This window comes from Melanaphis sacchari, unplaced genomic scaffold (genome assembly GCF_002803265.2).
Source record: "Melanaphis sacchari strain LSU unplaced genomic scaffold, SCAv2.0 Contig159_pilon_pilon, whole genome shotgun sequence".
NCBI classification, from domain to species: Eukaryota; Metazoa; Arthropoda; class Insecta; order Hemiptera; family Aphididae; genus Melanaphis; species Melanaphis sacchari.
Window position 1 is genome coordinate 1,049,741 of NW_020270721.1, and position 21,769 is coordinate 1,071,509.

The following is a 21,769-nucleotide window of genomic DNA, read 5'->3' on the forward strand; positions in this document are numbered from 1 at the left end:
TAACATTAAGTTGTAATCTAACATTATTTAAAATGTTATCATTACTATTATAATTAAAAATATAATATTTTATATTAGGAGAATATTAAACATAAAAATAACATTGTAAAAACTAAAAAGTTACAAAAAAATTTAAATCAATCATTGTCAGAAAAAACTTAAGCTCAATGGTATAAGGATAGTATATGTAAGAAGCCATAAGTCATTTAAACACTTCAAATTTACTACATTCCACATATTTGTCCTGGTTTCAGTTTGATAAACAAAGCTATTTTTTTAACATAAAATAAAATCCAGTTAAACATTCAAAAAATACACTTTGATGTTTTAAAAATAATATAAAAATAATTGATAAATATTTTTAAATAATAAGTCTTATATGTTAAAAAATCATACAGCTTAATCTATTTATTTTTACATATATAATATGCATATAATGCTATGTTTAAGTAAGAATTTAGTATAATTTAGTTTATGAATACATTTGTTATATATATGTGTGATATTAATAAATCAGTAAAAGTAATGATTTATTGATTTATTTGAGAATAATATATTGTTTAAAGATTAATTTCTTCCTTAAAAAAAATAAGCTTAAAAGTTAAAGTTAATCTTTAGTCTTCATTAAAGGTGTCATTATTGTGTAAAAGATTTTGCTTTTCTGGACAAGGTGGTCTAAATAAAAAGTTTTATTAAAAATTTAATAATTATAAATTAATTTTAAAAAAATATGATTTATTACTTGTTCAATTCGATTTTATTTCTTTGATTAATACTCATATTTAAAATTCCTTTATTCCTGGAGTCACATGTCCACAAAATAGCTGTCAGCAACAAAGCAGCTAAAATAGAATAAATAAATTAGACAAAAAATAATTTTAAAAAGAATATTTTATTTAAATTAGGTAAAACAAATATTTAAAATTGTTAAAAGGAATCATCACATTATCATATAAAATAATTATAAACATAACAAAGCAAGTTCAATAGATAAATTATACAATCAAAATAAATCGAAAAACTTATAATTCATTTAAGTTTGTATAATTCACTTTAAATATGAAGATAAATTCATATTTAAAAAATAAAATGAAATTTTTATTTAATTTAATTCCTTACAAAAATAGAAAAAAAATATTTTTAAATTTTATAGAAATTTAAAACTAATAATTAAAAATATTTTTTAATGTATCCCCATCATAATCATAATTTTTAATATTAAGGCATTGCAAGATTATGAAGTTCAATTATTTATTAGCTCAATTTAATTAGCAAGAATTTAAAACAAAAGCTATATACTTAATTATTTATTTCTTAATTTCGTAAAACCAAACTCTTCTAACAATACATAATTTGCATACATAATTTTTAATAAAATATAATATTTACTTGATAATAAAAGACAGAAGAATAATTCCACCATATAATAGCCATCTGAATCAACTATTATACCGCTTAACAAAGCAACAACTGCAAGACCAAGATTTTCAACAGACTGTGCTCTATAAATATTATAAAAATAAAAAATTAGAATACAGTAAAATATTTTTACCATTGTTTAAAACAGAATCTTTTTTTTTTAATGTAAAAAAAAAATAATAAGATCAAAGCAAAAAAATTGTATTACTTTCCTAACTATTTTATTGATTCACACATTATTATACTATATTATATTAAGATTTAGCTTTAAGTTTTAAATTAAATTAACATCTGAATAAAAAATCTTGAATAAATAACAAAAACATATTAATTAATATCCATATTGTGTTAACAATTCACAATGATTTAGCTATATTATGTTTAATTCAAACTCATATATGTATTACTACAAGGTCTCCCTTATTTCATCTTAATAAATAAACATAATAAACTATTATAAGTACAAAATTAAAATACAAAACTCTTACATGCCATATGCTGTTCCCATTTGATGTTCAGGAATAACCATAGCAATCAGAGGCCACAATGCACTTGCCAACATTGAGTAAGATAATCCCATTGTAAACTATAAAGAATTTTAAACATTGTAATAGTTATATTTTTATAGTTAAAATTAAGTTAAATTGTTTTACCATAGCAATATAAGGGTTCACAAATGTAAATGCCAAGAACATATGTGAAACCAAGGTACCAAGAATTGATAAAAATACCCAAAATAGATTTCTCCCAGTTTTGTCAATGACTAGACCAAGTGCTGGTGCACAAATTGATGATATAATATAAATAATTCCATTAATTAAATTGGCTGAATCCGGTGAAAAGTTATATTTTTTTTCAAAGAATACTCTGAAAAATTAAAATGTACAGTGAAGTATCAAATTAAAATAATAATTAGATAATTTAATATTTTACTAAAAAATAAATAAAATTTCTTTTATCATATGATATTAGACTAAAACTGAAAGTTACATCATTTTAATAAGTAATTTATTTAAAAGCACAACAAAAGAATTTAACAATATTGATTCAGAAATAATTTTAAAAATTTGATAAATGAAAATAAAGTTGTAAAATTATTTCAAACTACAGAAATACTATAATGAAATTAATGATCCAATATCAATGATTTAACTTTTTGTTAATTTTTCTTTATAAATCATAATATTATTACAATTAAATAAAATAATACAAAATCATCTTACTTTCCTAATGCAACAAATGGAAAAATTGATGTGTAATAGAAAACAATAATGAATGTAACTAGCCAAAAGACTTTTGGAAAGTACCACACATCAGACATTCTTACAACTTCAGTCGTTTCAAGTGCCTTTCGATGAAGTAGTTTTTCAGCCCTTTTATCTTGCCAAGCAAGTAACAAGGCACTTACCAATGATAAAATACAGGTCAAACTTGCTGATATAAAATATTATAAAATATAAATTAATAGATTTCAGTAAAATTATGATTCTTATTAAATACATACCAACTAACAAAACAATTGATAAACTTTGATAGTTAGGAACACTTATTTGTTTTTTCACATATCGATATAATGGTTCCATAACTATAAAATTCACTGTTGAACCAACTCTGGCAAAACTTATTTGAAATCCAAACACCATATTCAGTTCTTTTCCTTTAAACCATAGTACTGCATAGTTGTTTTGAGCAACAGCTAATGATTCTCCACCAATTCTATGTCAAAAAATAAATTTTTAGTTTTTATAATTTTCAAGTATTTACCTGAACACTATTTTAATACATAAAACATTCATAAAAATTTTGAGTAATATAATGTTACTCCATACATTTATCAATATATTTTTTATATAACTACCTAATTTTAAAAATGAATTGAAAACAATTACAAAAACTAGACTACATTTTTAAATTGCACATGGAATAGTACATCATAATTTATAGTATTTTAGTTTATTACCCTAAAAATATTAGATTTCTTATATTAATGGCCAATAAATAAATCTATGCCTAAAATTAAACGTTAAAATATGAATTATTTATTAATTACTATTTTTATAGTATGTTAAAATATCCATAATATTTTAATTTATATAAATATAAACCCCAAATTAAATGATAATGTTTAATTAAATTTAACTTCTTAACAGATAGATTATTTATTCTGAAATACACATAACAATAAGGTTTATACTTATTCAACAAATTTTATTGATATCAATTCATCAATATGAAGTTGTTTAATGTATTCAATTTCTTTCTTTTTTTGTTAAAAAAACAAGTTATTACATCACCTAATTCTCATAGTTATACTTATGATACTAAAATACAATTACCCAAATATCAGACGGCCAAGTATCATAACCCAGAGGGCATTCAAATATGCTCCAGCAGCAAATACTATTTGACCAAGAACAACCAACAATGCATAGATGATGGTACCTAAACGTATCCCAAAAACACTAGAAACGTTAAAAAAAAAAACATATTAAACAATAATCTTTAAATAAGTTTACCATGCTGTAAATTTATATTAAATTAATATAACTACAATTTTGAATTTACCAAAATAAACAAACATTAATAACCTTTAAACATGAATCTTGCAACTAGAATATATGCAGATAAATCTTATACTAATTTAATTTAACTTTAGTTTATAGTTAATTTCATATTATAATTTACTTCATAAAGAAGTTAAATTTTAAAAACAAAAAATATGCATACAAAAATAAAATGTACATATATATGAATAAAATACCAAAATAATATATTTGTTATTTAAATGTATACATATTTGAATGAAATTTATTATTATCATGTATCTAGTACTAAAGTGTAAAAAAAAGTTATACTATTTATGTACTGATAAATGAAAGAAAAATTGTATTCCTGGAAAGGACTAATATCACTGATTTAAATCTCAAAAGTAACCATATATGTTACAAATAAATTTATTTCTAGCATATTATAAAATAAATAACTTAGAACCTGTCAATTAAAAATCCGCCAACAAAGCACATGATAACATTTGGCCAAGAATACCACGAATACAGATAGACAAATTGAGAAGTTGTTAAATTCATGTCTTGAATAAAATCATCTTGTAATGCTCCAGGATTATCAAAACAAAAGTATGAACCTAAAAATCATAAATATTGCTTTTTACATTTTCCTTACTTTTTATGAATACAGCTAAATAAATATTTACCAAATCCAATTAAACACATCAAAAATAATGCTATAAGTCGTTGAAAAATATGACTTGGATGTGTCCATGTTACTTTGCAATCGTTTTCTTGGTTGTTTTTTATAGCAGATGAAGTAGATGGTTGATTTTCTTCCATTTTTACAATGTCAAAACTAAGTAACTGGAAATTTTAAAATAATTTTATAAATTAAACATATTAATTAAATAAATTGTATCAAATAATTAATAAACGTTATATTTATAAATTTTAAAAACTTTAAAAACTTCCTTAATTTTATTTCATATAGTCTCCAAGTTCTAACATAATTGTCTTTGTCCTAAAAATTCACAACATAGCAAGTTTGCGTTCAAAAAAATACATATTGTATCATTAGTTTTAATATTGAGAATTTTAAAGTAATAATATCATTTATGTTCTAGATGTGATTTTTTATTTTTATTTTAATGTGACTTTTGAGCATTTTTAAATTTAAATATTTAACAAGCTTAAAACTTGCTTTAAAATTGAAATATTAATAAGAAACTAAAAATAGAACAAAAATGATATTCTCACCTTTAAATTGATCAACTTACTGTAAAATTAAATTTAACGACACAAAATAACACAAATTTGCTATATTACACATTTGTAACATGAATATAACATATCTGGGCATCTCATCACTTAGAGATGATTCAATAAGACTTCTAATAATATGATCGGTTTTTTAACAAATAAACTCGATTTTTAAAAAAAATTACTATAATACAATTAATAAGGCAATTAATTATTAGTTTCAATATTTTAATTGTTCAAATATTGTTAGGTTGACAATATTTTAATATCTCCAATTAAGTGTCACAATACTTATTTAAGAAGCGATAAAAATTAAATTATTAATCAATAATTCCATAAAATCAATTAATATAGGTATAACATATTATTTTCTTACATGTCAAATTTCTATAGATGTACTTTTTAAATTTTTATATTCTGTTTAGCAAGAAAACACATTGTAGCCTGACAAAAAATCAGTTTTATGCATTCTCACACTATATCCTGCTATAGTGAAACCAGTCTCAATAGTAATGTTGAGTGCAAATATACATAATCGATGTGTTTTCTCACTAAATAGAATATAAATATCTAACAATTAAATTATAACTTTGAAAATATAATTTAATACTTTTATGGTCATATATTTTGCCATTTGGAACAGTAAGTTTATGCAACAAAAGCCTTAAGGTATTTTACTTTTCTTGATAGTTAAAAAATTTACTTAATATACAAAGTAACATCCAAATAATACACACTTTATTTTAATTTACAAAAAACCATCATAAATGATAAAAAAAAAAAAACGTATACCTATTGATCAATTCGTTCAGAACTTAGGTGATTTTTTTTTAACAACTGCTAGCACTATTATACCATTTTAATAGGTATGATCAACATATTAACATATTATTAATTAAATTAGTTAACACTCGATTATACAATAGAATTTTAATAACAGTTATATTAAACGCATTGTAAAAGAACAAATTCACAGACTGTTGAATATTGACAAGCATAAGCAATAACAACGTAAATCGACTAACCTTTTTTTTTTTTTTGCAATTTGTACTTTAGACCGTCCAATCGACCATAATATAACGTGTTGAGTAAAACAATGTCAAAGATTTATCGGCCGTTTACTGTGTGCGCAGAAAATGATCAAAATTGTGTTATATCACGCGGGAGTTGTAAACATTACTCAGCAGTATATAATGGAATAATGAACATCCAATATTAATAATAATAATAATAATAATAATAATAATAGTAGTTTTCGTGCTACCAAACGCGTCAACAGGGGAGTTATAAACTAATAAAATATATAAGGCCTTTGTTGTACCATTCTCTATCAGTGGGAATATTTAACACACCATAGGGGACAAAAAAAAAACACGGACACGACACGATACGACCGTATGTATAATAATAATAATATTATTTATTATGCTCGTGTATATTTCGTATCACAAAAGGCTTTATCAGTGAAGGTCTTCTTTGATAGCATATGGCGGGCTGTGGCATGTCGTGAGTGTGTGAGACCAATAATCCATTCCACGGTAACAGGTTGTACTGCAACTGCACTGTTTCCTCCGTACGGTGTACAGGAAGTGTAAATAGTAAATACTGTAAATCGTAACATTCGTATTTCGTAACAATCTTGGTAATGTTATGTGATTAATAATTATTCAATTATTGTAATATTTTTTATTATTTTCTTGTTCATTCAGTTCATTGTACGATTCGAATGTCTAAGTGTGTCGTGTGTGGCATATATTTTGTCATTGTGGGCAATACAAGACGTTAGTATATTGTATTAAATGAACGAATCGCAAGGAATTTCACTATACCCAACTATAACTTAACTATATTTAATATCATCAAAATCACAAACATTTGCAATGATTGAAAAATTATTTTGTAATTAAGAATTAAGGTTTGAAAATTGAATACAAGATTACTCGTAAGTTTGTTTTATTGAAATATATAATAACAAAGCTGAAGAGTTTGTTTGTTTGTACGTGCTAATCTCAAGAACTACTATTTCAAATTGAAAAATTATTTTTGTGTTGGATAGTTCATTTGTCGAGGGAGGCTTTAAGCTATATACCATTACGCTGCGACAAAACAAAATTCTAATATATTCAACATCTTATAAAAAAAATTTCTTTTTATTCTGTGATAAAAATAAATGAGAATTTATTATTTAACATTGACATAAACACGCATACGAATTATGAAGGAATGCATCGTTACTGGTCGGCAAGCAACATCGAGTAAATTCATTGTATAAAATAAAAACATAATATTATACCTAGTTGGTACTTTTAACGGGAAAGAAATGCACAAGATCAGCTATATAAAATAAAACATAATATTATGGTTGGCACTTTTAATGAGCAATGAAGTGCATAGGATCAGCTTGTTGAAATATATATATATATATATACAAAGAAAAATAAGCAAAAAGCCATTTATAATTTTACGAGTGATTGATTAACAAATATTGAAGATATCGAATATTCAAAGGTAAAATAACAATTATCGATAATGAATTATTGTAATTCAAAAATTATTAATCATAGAAACATTGTAATATTGCTCAAATCATTTTCATTTTCCATGCAGAATGAAAGTTTCAAAATCTCAAACTATAAAAATTTAAAACTTAGACATTTTTTTGATTTATTTTTCAGAAAATATTGCTAAAAATGTTAGAATATAACTTAACTATTTAATTCAAGATCTCACACACATGGTTCTCATAGCAATTAAAATTATAAAAAAACATAGGAATACATTTTTTTTCAAGTGTTAGAAGTTCAAATTTTGTATAGAGAATAGTAATATTACCATACTTTATAATGTATATACATTAACAGAAAAATCACGAGAAAATTGTTCTACTTATACAAGTGAAACATAATATGGTCTAAATAATAATTTATTTAATAATGCGTTTGTATTATTTACATAAACATGTGCAATATTTGTGTCTGGTACAATACATTTTTAACTAGCCTAATAAAAAACAGAACAATAAACATTCCTCATTGCCTGTCCACTTAATCTTATTATGGTATAGAAAAAATAAAGTTGAGGCAAAAATTATAAACTCATATTATTCGATTATAAATTATGATAAAATATTATGAATGTCTATAAATTTGCTATGTGCCACAATATAACAATGATTTCCAGTCAATAAAATAATGTAGGTACACTGATGTGTTAGTATGTGAACATGGTACAAAAAATTCCTCACATTAGTCATTTTTCAATCAATTAATATTAAACATTCATATTTAAATTTTGTTTTAAAAATTATTTATATCTTAATAAGTCTTTTCAATAAATATTCAAAATTAATAGTGAAAGTATTATTCACTATAAGTATGTGTAGTAATTACACTATACATGCTTATAATTATTTATATTTTTTGTCAGTAGGATTCATCACATGAAAATATCACAACAATCCTAATTGTACTGATACTAATATTTTTGTAATTATATGTTGTATATGAATAAAATTAAAATATTACAAATATTTACATTAATTTATGTATTAGGAAGTAGGAATACCAATATATGTTATAATATAGATCATAACTAAGATTCAGATTTATATACACTAAAAATTTACAAAATATGTTCTTAAAAATATTTGGTTAAATCCATGTTTTTTGTTAAAAAAAAAAAAAAAACATGATTTTAAATTAAAATAAAACATATAATAACAAAGTTTATTTAATTGTTTATAATAGTATAATATTAATTCCCACAAAAATAATATCTGTGTATCTAATTCAATGCTCAATGTTTCTTCAAAATGTATTTTAAATAGAATCAACAAAAGTGGGTAAAGTAGATAACTACTCTGTTGTAAAATAGGTTTCAAATGTACCTTGTCATTAAAAATTCACTATAATGTATGTATTAAATTTGAATTTAATAATAAATTGTTACATACATAAAAAAAAAATCTGAACAGACAATTTGTATGCAATAATCTGTTTATCCTACATTACTAAATATATTTACTAGTGTATTTATATTTATTAATTTTACTAATAATTATATAGTAATTAATACATTTTACCAGGAGCATTGTATTTAACATTTATCATATGACATATTATTATAATTATTAATTATTAATATTTAATTGTTATAATAGTATATTATATATTATTGATATTTAATTACTGTAATATCAAATATTATTGTTCTTGACATTTGATTCAATAAATACATAGGTACTTATTGTTGAATACTGTGAATAGGTTTGTGGTATAAATAAGCAATGATATAATATGTTCTGAAAATGGCGTTGTAATAATAATTACAATTATGTTTATTTAAATTTAAAAAACCCTTTAAAGACGTGTATAGGCAATAGAATATGCAGTACTGCGGTTACCGCCTTACCAGAAGTGATAAATTATGACAAAATAAATACGGGAGTAATCATTACAATTAAATAATTCCTCTCCCTATGTACCTAATTATAGGAAATAATAGGCCCCATATATTTAATAGATTAGAATACATTAAATCAGAAATCAAAATGAATTTTCTTTATAATTTTATATCTCTGTTTTTTTTTATTATTTATTTTAATTAGTTGTTCTAGACTTGTAAAATACAATTACAAAAAAAAAAACAATTTAATTTTTGTCTGATAAAGTTATTATGCTATACTTTATAAAATTGTAATTTTCTTGATGATTTGTTTGTCTACATCAGTGGTTTCCAACCTGGGGAGCGTATACACATCGCTGGGGAGGCACAAGCAGCCATCACAAAGTAAAATTTTTATTTATCAAATTTTATTATATTTAAAATTCCTCTATAATATTATATTATTTACAATTATTTATATTTTATAATTTCTATCACTAATAAAAAAGTAGTCTTTCCGAATATTATATAGTTTATTTGTAAAACGTAAAGTAAACAAAAAAATTATAATTTTTTCAATTTATTGGTGGGGGGACGAGATTTTTGAAAATCTACAAAGGGGGCATAGAATAAATAAGGTTGGGAACCACTGGTCTACATGACTATATAGATTTTTCTTTTACTTATGTCAACATAGCTTAAAATATCTTAAAATATCATTATTACCTATAGTTTTTACAGAATAGATATATTTGTAATGAATATTTCTTTATTTTAGGAGGTATAGTTCGTACATACCTTACAGTGACAACCTATAAGTCATAACCTCGCATACCAGGTTTTGACTTCAATTTTTATAATACATTATAATTACAATAAATTTGAAACATAACTTTCTTGATAGAGTTAAAATTTTAAATTAGTTAAAATTATTCAAGTGTAACCTTAAATAATATTCTCTTAAAATTAAATAAAAAATATTTATTACTCTTATGTTAATTATTAAATAACTTTTATTACTATTAAAAAAATAATTAGGTGTAGTTTTATTATTAACAGCTAAGAAAGTATGTATAATTAATGTATTCCCACTATAATTTGTATATTATTTTATATTTAACTTTATAATTACTTCAAAATACTAAAAATATTTTAAAGACCTATATCATTATTTATTTTTTCATAGCTAATACCATTAAAAGTTTTGTTAAATTAAAATTTTTTTTAATAATTAATTTATATTTTTTATAAAATATTAAAAACAATTGTAAATTGGATTTAAGTTGTTAATATAAAAAAATATACATTATTTTATTACATTGGAATTATTCCTGCATTAAATTAAGAAAACATATACTAAAAAAAAAAAAAAATTAAAAGCACCAAAACTCAAAAATTCTATGGAAGAACATATACAGACATTTTGTGAAGTTACTGAGAGAACTGGATATGGGAACAATTATATTATAGATTTTGATCAGGTTAGTTTTTAAATGTCTTATATATTTTCTAACATTTATTTGAATAAATAAACATAAGAACATTAAATAAAATAGTATACTTAAAATACAAATTGTATTATTACACATTTATATAAAATATTATATTATATAAATTAATGATTCATTAATACTATGGTATATAAATAATTAAAGGAGTTAATACATTTAAATAAAATAATAAAATATCTCAGCCCCACAAATAGCTCAAAAATAGTAGAAATATTCTACAAAAGTAAATAAATATAGATATTATAACAAACATGTGACAAATATTTAAAATATCAACGGTTATTAATTTTTAAATTATGATAAAATAAGAAAATAAATTTTAAACTAGTTATATGTAAAAATTCCCATCTTTTCCTTTTTATAATTTTAAATTTTTTAATTATTAAAAGAGTAGTGGGAATTTTTTACTTTTGACCACCCACCATCTCTTTAAAGTACCAACTAGGTATATTCAATAAATATTGAATGATATGATAACTTTGTATGTGTCAATTTGCATTTTACTTATATGGTATATTAAATTTGTATTATATATAAAAATGTATTGTTTTTCTACAATTTGTTTATATAGCAATAATTTTTAATTATTTAATTTTATCACAAACATTTTAAAACTGGTATACACTAAATTTAATATGATAGGTTATAAAATTTGATGGAAATTACAAAATGTCATTAATAATAACCAAACTATTTAATCAAATACAGCATAATCTGTATGTTAAGGTAAAACAAAAAATGAGAGAAAAATATGTTGTAATATGATCTTAATGTGTAATGTATTTACAGTACCTAAAATGTTTATTATTTATACTATTTTGTGGACCCATTTGCGACGGCAACATTAAATGGGATAAATTGTATGAAAATATTTTACATATATAAGCTTAAAATTTACTATAGCATAATCTTTTTACATAGGTAATCATATTATATTTATTATATAGGGATGATCAGCAGAATTTAGAGCTTAAATTACAGTCACACTGCGTAAAGTCATTATGTGTGCCATTTGAACGACCCAAGAGAAGTGAAAAATTAAAGGCAAATCCCTATATAGTATATACATGAACTATTTACCTGAACCAATTATCCTGTTTATCTGTTATTATTAAATCAAGATGTTTACTAAATGAAATACTTTGATGTTAATTTTTATATTTTTGTAGTTATATGTATGAATGGAATATAACAATATTTAATATTCTTGATTTAATAAAATATCAACATATGCTTTGCATTATACATATTATTGGTCTTTACATTAAAAATAAAATTATTCAATTTATTCTCATGACTCATTTTATAAGTACAGTAGAACCTCGATTATTCGAATTAATTGGGATTGCACCTAATTCGGATACGCAAAAGTTCAGTTATTGGAAAAAAAAAAAACACTATAAACAAGTTTTTAAAACACAGTTAAATATTTTATATTACATATTTCGGATAATCGAGATTCTACTATAAGTATATGTTAATAATAATTCAATATTTTACAAACATTTATTACATTTTTATAATACAATATGATTTTTAATAAATTTATATAAATATATCATAATTATAATTTATATTTTACTAGACTTGATTTAAAGTAAGACGACCATTATTATTTAAAATGTATCTGTGGCCTTATGGCTAACTATTGGTATATTGTCACGTTAAGCATGACACATGTTTAGATCCATTTGACTATTTAAGGATAACTTGACACAAATTGGGTGATAGTATTTTTTATTTTTTTTTTTTTGATCAATAAAATAATTTAAATAACAATATTTTTTTTATCCTATAAAAGTGTTATTTTCCTTAAATTAAAACTTTCATGTTTCTCCGATTTCCTATGACCTATGTAGTAAAAAAATAAAAACAATAGGGATATATAATATAGATAAATTAGGTACCTACACAAATAATGACGTGTCTTATGTATTTGTGAAAATATTCATTCACAATATCTGTTGCTAGCAAATATCGGAGCCAAGCAACCACGATATTGATACGAGTAAGCTATATTTTATTCAAATCTCAAACTTCATAGTTGGTGTAATGTATAATGCCAGTTTAATCCTATGAACACACATGACTTACAGAAATTATCGATACAGGCTACAAATACAGCAAAACGAATACATATCAAAGGTAAAGTAATTTGCGATGGATAACACACTATTTGTAGATGTTTTGGCCGGTGTTACCGGCGGATTTGCATCTGTATTCGTGGGCCAACCGCTGGACACAGTGAAGGTGAAAATGCAATTGTTTCCTAAGATGTACGGCAGCATGTTTTCATGTTTATCAAGCACTGTCCGTCAACAAGGATTCTTTGGTCTGTACGCCGGTATACTACCAGCACTCGTCTCAAATGGAGCCGATGAGGCGGTCATGTTTGGCACTTATGGTCAGTGCCAGAAACTAGTGGCCAAATCAGTCGGGACAGTGGATACTACTGATTTGAATTACATCGAAAATGCAGCGGCGGGAGGTATTGCGTCAGTGAGTAAAATTCTATTCAACATAGTAAATATTAAGTATAAAATATATATTTAATATTTTTTTTCGAGTTACTCGAAAAAATGGCTACCAAATTGAAATTCAGAATAATATTTGGTAGGTATAACGTTCAATGTCATGCATAGGTACACATTATAGATTAACTTCATCAAAATCAGTACAATAAAATATCATGTTACAATTTTTCAATAAATATTTACAGACACGAAATGCATTTTCAGTTTTTTTCGGCTTCAGTACTTTGCCCGACCGAATTGATAAAAATACGTATGCAAGGAATAAACAATGACGTTACGGCTAATGTAAAATTGCAAAATCAAACAACAGATCAAATTTTTAAAAAAATCTGGAAATCTCAAGGTTTTAAAGGTCTTTACCGTGGGCTGGGATGTACAATAGTCCGAGAGTTTATAGGGTGTTCAGTATTCTTCGGTGCATACGAACGAGCTCGCGAACTACTAAAACCAGACGGTAAACGAAAGGAAAACTGTGACGCTGTTGCTACAATGATGGCGGGATCTTTAGCTGGGATATGCACGTCGTTGATCATTTACCCAATAGATGTAATAAAATCCCGTGTGCAGATGGCAGTAAAAGAGAGCGAATTTCTGATGATTCAAAAAGAAATTCTAAGTAAAGGTTCACGAGGATTGTATTCTGGTTTATTACCAACAATGGTAAAAACCGTACCGGTCACTGGAATTTTACTACTCACCGTGGAATTTTCAAAATCATTTTACCGAAAATTTTTTTCGGAAATTCCGAATTCACTATCAAGTGTTTCCTATGAAAATTTTTTTTCCGTTTGTGATTTTGTATCCGGGTGGACAGCTGGTTTGTTATATAAAGTTCGAAGATAATCAGACAAAATAATTATATATTACGTATTTACATCATACAATTTAATAATTCTTAGGTATTGTTTCTACCTTAGTGGGACATCCAATAGACACAGTAAAAGTCATACAACAAGTTACTAATGATAATGTAGAAAAAACCGTTAGAGATATTTACAATCAAGATAAGGCAAATAAAAATAAGTTAATAATTTGAACAAAATTTAGTTTTAAACAATTTAAGACTTAGAAAAAAATATTCCTTTAAACTGATATTAAATCTTCTGTATTGAATAGTTCAAAGGATACTTTAGAGGAATGATGTTTCCGATCTTAAGTGTTGGTGTCGCAAATTCAGCATTTTTTGGAACTTATGGTAACGTGATGAGGTTAATCCAAATACATCGCGACGACAGTAAAACAAATAAAAATATTGATGCCAGGTTTTGCTACGATAATGAAAATTTACACAAATATTGGCATTTGGATGTATTTATTTCGGGTTGTATTGCTGGTATTTCTTATGCATTGATAAACACACCAATTGAAGTTATCAAAACATTATTACAAGCAAGGAGTAAATATTTCAATACTAGGTATTCATTTCTATGATACATACAAATAAACCGGTTTTAGATATTTCAACTTTAAAGCAAGAAAATGTGGAAAATTTAAAAAAAATTGAGCCATTAAAAACGACCAGTGCATATAAATTAATGATTGAACTTTATAATATCAACGGTATTCGTTCACTGTATCGAGGTGGAACATTATTGTTTATTAGGTTTATTGAATGATATAATAGTAGAATAAATAATAAAATAGTTATTGAAAAGTACCTATCATATTTTTAGAGATATTCCTAGTATGGGAATTTATGTGTTATCATACGAACATGTATGTAGTATGTTAATGAATATATCACATTTTGAAACCAAAGTAGAGTCAATGCCAAAACACGTGCAAATTATTTCTGGTGGTGTTGCAGGTAAACAACAAATACAAATTGAATAAGCCATATTAATTAACGCGTAACTGAAATATTTAATTTATTAAATCTTAACTGTGAAAGAAATATAATATATTATAATCCATTTCGTAAAATTTTAATTTAGGTGTACTAAGTTGGATTTTAGTGTTGCCGTTTGACGTGATCAAATCAAAAATCATCACAGATAACCTCGAGAAACCTTTATACAAAAGTGCGTGGGACTGTACAAAAAAAACTTACAATCAAGGTGGAATTATAAGTTTTTTACGAGGATTTTGGTTACTCTGCTTACGGGCCTTTCCTGTTAATGGGATAGCATTTGCAACGTACGAAACAATTATAAACAGTTGTAGATTTGAAAAACCTGACCAATTTAAGAAAATTCCGGTTGAATCTAAGTGGATGTGATTCGGTGTATTTTAATCAACAAAAATCAAATTTTGGACAAGTAGTTATGAGTTATAAGTGTTTAAAATTTATATGATCGGAGTAGTTAACCAAAATTTTACGGTGTTCCCCTAAACCAGTTTATTCCGCTCATTTATAATCTTTAAACACTTATAAGTAATAACCAATATTTTATTTTCTTAGGCCCATTTGATAGCTGTACATTAAACACGTGTAGAACGCATGAACGACGATCTTGTACGTGTTTATTAATATAAATCAAAATTAAAATTGTAATTTTATTTTTTTATAATACAAAATTATATTTAAAATTTTAAAACCTAATTAATTTTTAAAAAATAATAAAATAAATACTGAGCTACGATATAAAAATCATAAAATTAATATATAATTTAAAATTTAAATCTACAAAAACTATAATTGATAACTGAAATTTTAATAAATTTCTTCAAATTTAATTTCGATCTTAAATCCAGCCCAAAATGATCGATAGAAAAAATATATATTTATTTTTTTATAAATTACATAATATGAATGTTTTTACTCTAAAACCACTTTTTAATTTTGTTTTATTACCTATTTTTACCGTTAAAAGTTATCGGTATTTAACGTACTAAAAGTTTTGTTTTACTTTTTGTCGTTTTAATTGCTTTTATTTTTAGCATTTAATAAAATATGTAATAATAAGAGATATCAAAATTTTAAAAACTAGGTTAAGAAAACAATCATAAGTAATAAGTACAATTTAAAACAATAACCAATAAGTTAAACAACAACATAAAAACATGCTAGTTAAGACAACAATTGCTTAATATAAAATAGTTTTAACATTGTAAAAATATTGTAAGTAGGGTAACCGGTAAGATAACAATAATATTAAGCATAATACAAGGAGAACTGGATGACCAAAAAAAAAGGTCAGTAGTGGACTGGTGGTGTTCGTGTGACTCGGTTACTATTAGACACCGTGTAAAAAATGTTATAATATTTTAATTGTTCATTTATTGTGTATGTTGAATTGATCGGCGTATACGAAATTGTTTAAATAATTTATAAAAATATCTATAATTTCTTAAGAATCTAGATTCAATTTTCTTTTACATTTCTTTTATAATTAATATTTCTACTGTAAACCATTCCAATAAACCGCATTATTGGAGATACGAAAGCATATTTTTATTTTTTAAGTGTTATTGTTTTAGCTGTAACATTTACGCCGTTTGTAAAAGAAGCTCAAAATAGTTATTGAAATAAAAAAAAGAATTAATCCTTTATATTATTTTACCGTAAAATGATATCTTGCTATAAGAATATCTGCTATTTTACCGAACCGATTAGCTTGATTTTTTAAACAAAAGTGATGAAAAAAAGAAGTAAACGATGTAAAAATAAAAGAAAAATACCTAACAAAAATTTAAAAATGAATTAAAATAGGAATTGTAGTAATAACCTACCTATAGTTATCGATGTTTTGTAATCCGTATACGTGTATATAATAACAAAAAAGACATGCTTTATTGTTTGCCGTGTATACACAAAGGATATTCATAACCCAATTACGTCTACTGCTGCTTCGTCGTTGACATGGTTTTTTTATTATACTAAACAACTCTATTTTCTTTGACAGCTGTGGCGGTAGTACAGCAGCAGTACGTCGGAGTCGAGTCCTTAAAAAATTGCCTATATTATAAACTCCTTAAAAACGGTAAGTAAAGAATGGAATCCCCTTTCAGTGATGAAATATAATTCTAACTTTGATGAAAGTGTTTATGATTCATGTTTTCAAGATCGAATAGTTAAAAACTTAGGGCACTAAGACTTTCAATATCAATATTTGTATACTTTATCATCATCGGTATTGTCTTATTTTTGTATTTATCAGGAAAACGTACTTCAATAGATTTTATACTTATTAATGATTTTACAAAACAAATGTAGTTAATTTTTTTAAATATTATAAACCTAATTGTAGAATAATAATAAAAATTTTGTTTTTAAGCAAAAAAGTTTAAATTATATTTTATAGGTCAGAAATAAATAAAAACAAATACAAAATGTATTTAAATGCTTTCAAATGTATATCATTGATTTTTTTGTTTTTAAGTAGATATTTTTATTTAAAAAAAAGAATGCTTTAGGGATAACAGTATATTTTCTCAACTAAAATTTAAGAATAAGTATACGAGTATGCTGGTTCAATTTTGATCGAAAAATGCTCAGAATTTGCAATAATCTTAGATAATTGATTGATCTAATAATGTTTATTTTTCTTAAAATAATTTTAATGATCAAGAAAATGTAAAAATCATTTTAAGATATTTTCTTTTTTATAAATATTAAATACCATATCAATAATATTTTCATGATGTTAAAATACTTATATAAAAATAAAAATATACAATTTTAAATAACTTTCATAATATATTTATAATAAATAATATAATTAAATTGGATATTAAAGCAATAATAATACATAAATACATATAATTATATTATAAATATATATTGTTTAAATTATTATTATATATAAACTGATTATGTCAAATCTTAGTGAACAATAATTTTAATAAAAGTAGAAAATGTTTCAAAGCTATATTTATTTTACCTAAAATAATATATTATCATTAAGGGCCGGATTTTATTCTTTTAAAACACTTAAAATATGATGTTAATATTCTCTAAATAAACCTTCAAATATTCTTATTATATTTTCTTAAAAAATTAGAAAATATGCTAATAATCAATAAATATCAATACATGCTTTAACATGCAATTTTTTATTATTATTTTTTTTTTACAACATTTTTAAATTAATTAGTGAGATATTATACTTGCATATTATAATGGAATAATATTACACTTAAGTAAGAGTAGGAATATTATATAAGTATAACAATAAAATATTAAAACATGAAGACAATATTCCTTTGATATATTTTAGTTATCAAAATCAAAATGATAAAAATAAAAATAAAAAATAACATTTTTTCTAGATACTGCAATACTAAAATTAATATTTTTTCTCAGAATTTTCAAAATGTTCCAAAATATGTTAAATTAGTTAAATATTCTCCAACCCATGAAATATCCTTAATCACACAAAAAAACTTTTTCCTACAATAAATAAATCTTAGAATTAAACGAATCGTCCACATGTTTTGCTCTCATGAGATGCATAGACCAAGTAACGATATGTAAATATATAAAGGATCATAATGGTCCTTAATGACCTTAATAATTATTAAACATCGATTGATGTCTGAAATTAATGTTGTTATGGGTGCTTAGTAACTATAGTGTTCCAGCACTTAATATTGACAAATTTGATTTTTGATTCGTTTAGATTAAATGTAAAATAAATTTTATGAAACGAATTTAATTTTAATGAATAGAACTAATTAATAAAACTATGATCTAGATGCACATTTTTTTCTTCAAATCAAGTCATAATATTAATGACAGATAGTATTATTAAAACCTTGTGTATTGGTTTTAGTATTTCTATCGCATATTGTATAAAAATATTGACTAGTATTAGATAAATTTGATACTTAAAGAGTGGTTTCCTATCGCGCGCTACAGTTACTAAAATTAAATTTTGTATTTAATTTATCACTTTTTTCGCGTGCACGGAGACTATCTCATAAGCATAAACGAACTCCGACGAGGAGAAACACAACTACACAAAGACGAAATCGGAAATGAGAATAACCAGGCAATAGTCGGTAGCTGTCGTGTTCTCCCACCTAGTACACCGAGACCTCGCACTACTTAAACGAATATCGATTGGAGATCGGTACGCAGGGCAACGCGACAAGCGTCTACATTTTTGGATCATATTTGATATTTCTATATTTTTGTATTATATTATTTTATCATTAGGTGAATCAATTGATTCGGTAGATAATTAAATAGACACACCACCAAAATGTACACACGGTTAGGTACAATGGGAAAATACTATTTCAGAAAATTACGCACCAACGTCATCCACCAACATGAAATGTCATTAGCAAAAGTCAAAACATGTATGGCTCACTCATTCATTACCCACATAAACATAACATAAACGTTACGATAAAATGACCAAAAATTGCGTAAGAAAAGAATATGAACTTCGCCGACAAAACGTCAAAGGTAAATGTGCTGCAATTAAAGAGGTAAATTTGCTTATTACCTTATGGTAATTTTAAAAAAGAAACCCGACCATACCGATCAGGCAAAATAAAAATTATTATCAAGACTCCTTCAAGTGCTCCCCTCCACGGAAATCTTTAGTAAAAGGCGAAAGATCTTTACGATTTGAAGGGGAACCGGAGTTGACGTGACCTGGGAGTTCGGTCGTATATATACGATCGGCCTAGTCCCGGTATCGTGCAGTAGGCTAATTTTCACACCACGTTTTTTTTCGGTAATGAACCAGTGTCCACTGTCCATAAAGTCGGCAGACATTCAGGTCGCGATTAGTGAAAAATCTTGACGTCGTCACGCGACAACGAAAATTGGCGACAGTGATTGCTCAAAAAACCTGGCGATCGCGTCGAAAATGCATCGGCAAACGACCGTGCATACAAACGCCATCTGTTGATTGTCCGACAAAGCATCGAAGCGTCGACAACGGTCGTTCGACATTATATTAAAAACGCGATCCGTACGAATCCGTCCGGATCTCCCATACATCCGTTGCAAATTTTCCGATCAGTTGAAAGTGACGTGATTGTAGTACGACTCAGTGGAAAACGCTATTGCGCGCCATATTAATATTATTATAATACCGTAAGAGGATATGCAACGATTATCTATGTCGAAACACGGGCGACGACGTAAATTCTAAACGGGTCCGTCGTTTTTTGATTTTAAAATGTGACGACATCGCAGACGGAAACCACATCGCTCGATATTACGATCACTCGACTGGCTTTCAAATTACAGCTGAATGTCTTGATAGTTAATAATAAAGTGTTTTGCAAATCATTTTTCATTGTTTCACTTGAATTACCAAAACAATGTAATGAACGTATACAAAGTGTATAATAGATATATTCAAGTATTTCTACTGATATTTAATCATTTACAATTTTACAAATTTAGAACAACTATTGTAGTATTGTAACATATTATATTATCATGCGATATGTCTACTTTGCCACTAGTTTATTTTAACTTGTTTCATTTCGTGTTATCCACAAATCTATAACGGACGCCTGTATATTTTGTTTTATCTCATATTTAGAACAATTAGACAAATTCATAATTATTTTGTCAATGACGGTAAGTTATTTTATTTCAATTTTATATACTGACTATTATTTACTTTTTCAAATACGTATTATTTTTAGTTCAAAACCGTTGTATATTATATTTTTTTTTCGTATAAATAATGTATAATGAAAAAAAATATGTATATATGCCTATTAAATACCATACAGTATACTTGTATACTTAATAATATGATATATAAATATATTATACGTTATTTTACTGACAATTTATCAGTGTAATGTGATGTAGGAATTGTTGGATCTTAGTATAAATAAGGATAGCCAACCAGGATCATCACGAGAAAGGTCTTCAGTAGTAACGAGGCGTATGACGTTGACTGACGAACAATTTATTATTGGTATTATTACAAGAATCCGGTGTAGATGATGAAGATAGTGATTTTGAAGTAAATACAAAGGAAAACGTTTCTGAAGATAATTTATTGACGGAGAAAGACATACCCGAAATAAGACATTGTATATCGGCTGAGCATTGGAGTTCTAATCCAGTACAGGTCCTGTTAATTCTGTTTATAAGAAATGCAGGGTTAAAAGTACAGCCGAAGGGACATGAGACTATCGATTATTATGATTTGCTAGTATCCAACGATTAATTACGATTTTAATTTGTCAGGTTATTATTATTATTATTTTTTGGTTATTAGATTTATTTTTG

The 21,769-nt window shown here is 24.9% G+C and overlaps 2 protein-coding genes and 1 non-coding gene across 4 annotated transcripts; 1 reads left to right on the top strand and 2 right to left on the bottom strand.

Moving 5' to 3' along the window:
* Positions 1-532: 532 nt before the first annotated feature.
* Positions 533-6,572, bottom strand: LOC112592145 (major facilitator superfamily domain-containing protein 1-like). Of its 2 annotated transcripts, none has more exons than XM_025336144.1 (11): positions 6,213-6,572; positions 4,631-4,792; positions 4,411-4,561; positions 3,756-3,881; positions 2,924-3,135; positions 2,643-2,853; positions 2,073-2,286; positions 1,908-2,005; positions 1,390-1,502; positions 743-842; positions 533-675 (listed from the first exon to the last, which is right to left on the bottom strand). In XM_025336144.1, exons 2-11 carry the CDS (start codon positions 4,764-4,766, stop codon positions 615-617), a joined length of 1,422 nt encoding a protein of 473 aa, XP_025191929.1. In that variant the 5' UTR covers positions 4,767-4,792; positions 6,213-6,572; the 3' UTR covers positions 533-614. The 2 variants fall into 2 exon arrangements, with proteins under 2 accessions (XP_025191929.1, XP_025191928.1); XM_025336143.1 differs by lacking the exon at positions 6,213-6,572 and adding an exon at positions 5,979-6,078 and having other exon boundaries at positions 4,631-4,790.
* A 6,668-nt stretch (positions 6,573-13,240) lies between these two features.
* LOC112592166 (ADP,ATP carrier protein 3, mitochondrial-like) lies at positions 13,241-15,832 on the top strand. The gene is made up of 7 exons (XM_025336167.1): positions 13,241-13,579; positions 13,819-14,431; positions 14,514-14,623; positions 14,731-15,010; positions 15,070-15,217; positions 15,288-15,421; positions 15,549-15,832. The coding sequence occupies exons 1-7, from the start codon at positions 13,241-13,243 to the stop codon at positions 15,830-15,832; spliced, it is 1,908 nt and encodes a 635-aa protein (XP_025191952.1).
* A 4,202-nt stretch (positions 15,833-20,034) lies between these two features.
* On the bottom strand, positions 20,035-20,154 carry LOC112592177. The gene has a single exon (XR_003114548.1). It is a non-coding gene; the product is annotated as a U5 spliceosomal RNA (small nuclear RNA).
* Positions 20,155-21,769: the final 1,615 nt, after the last annotated feature.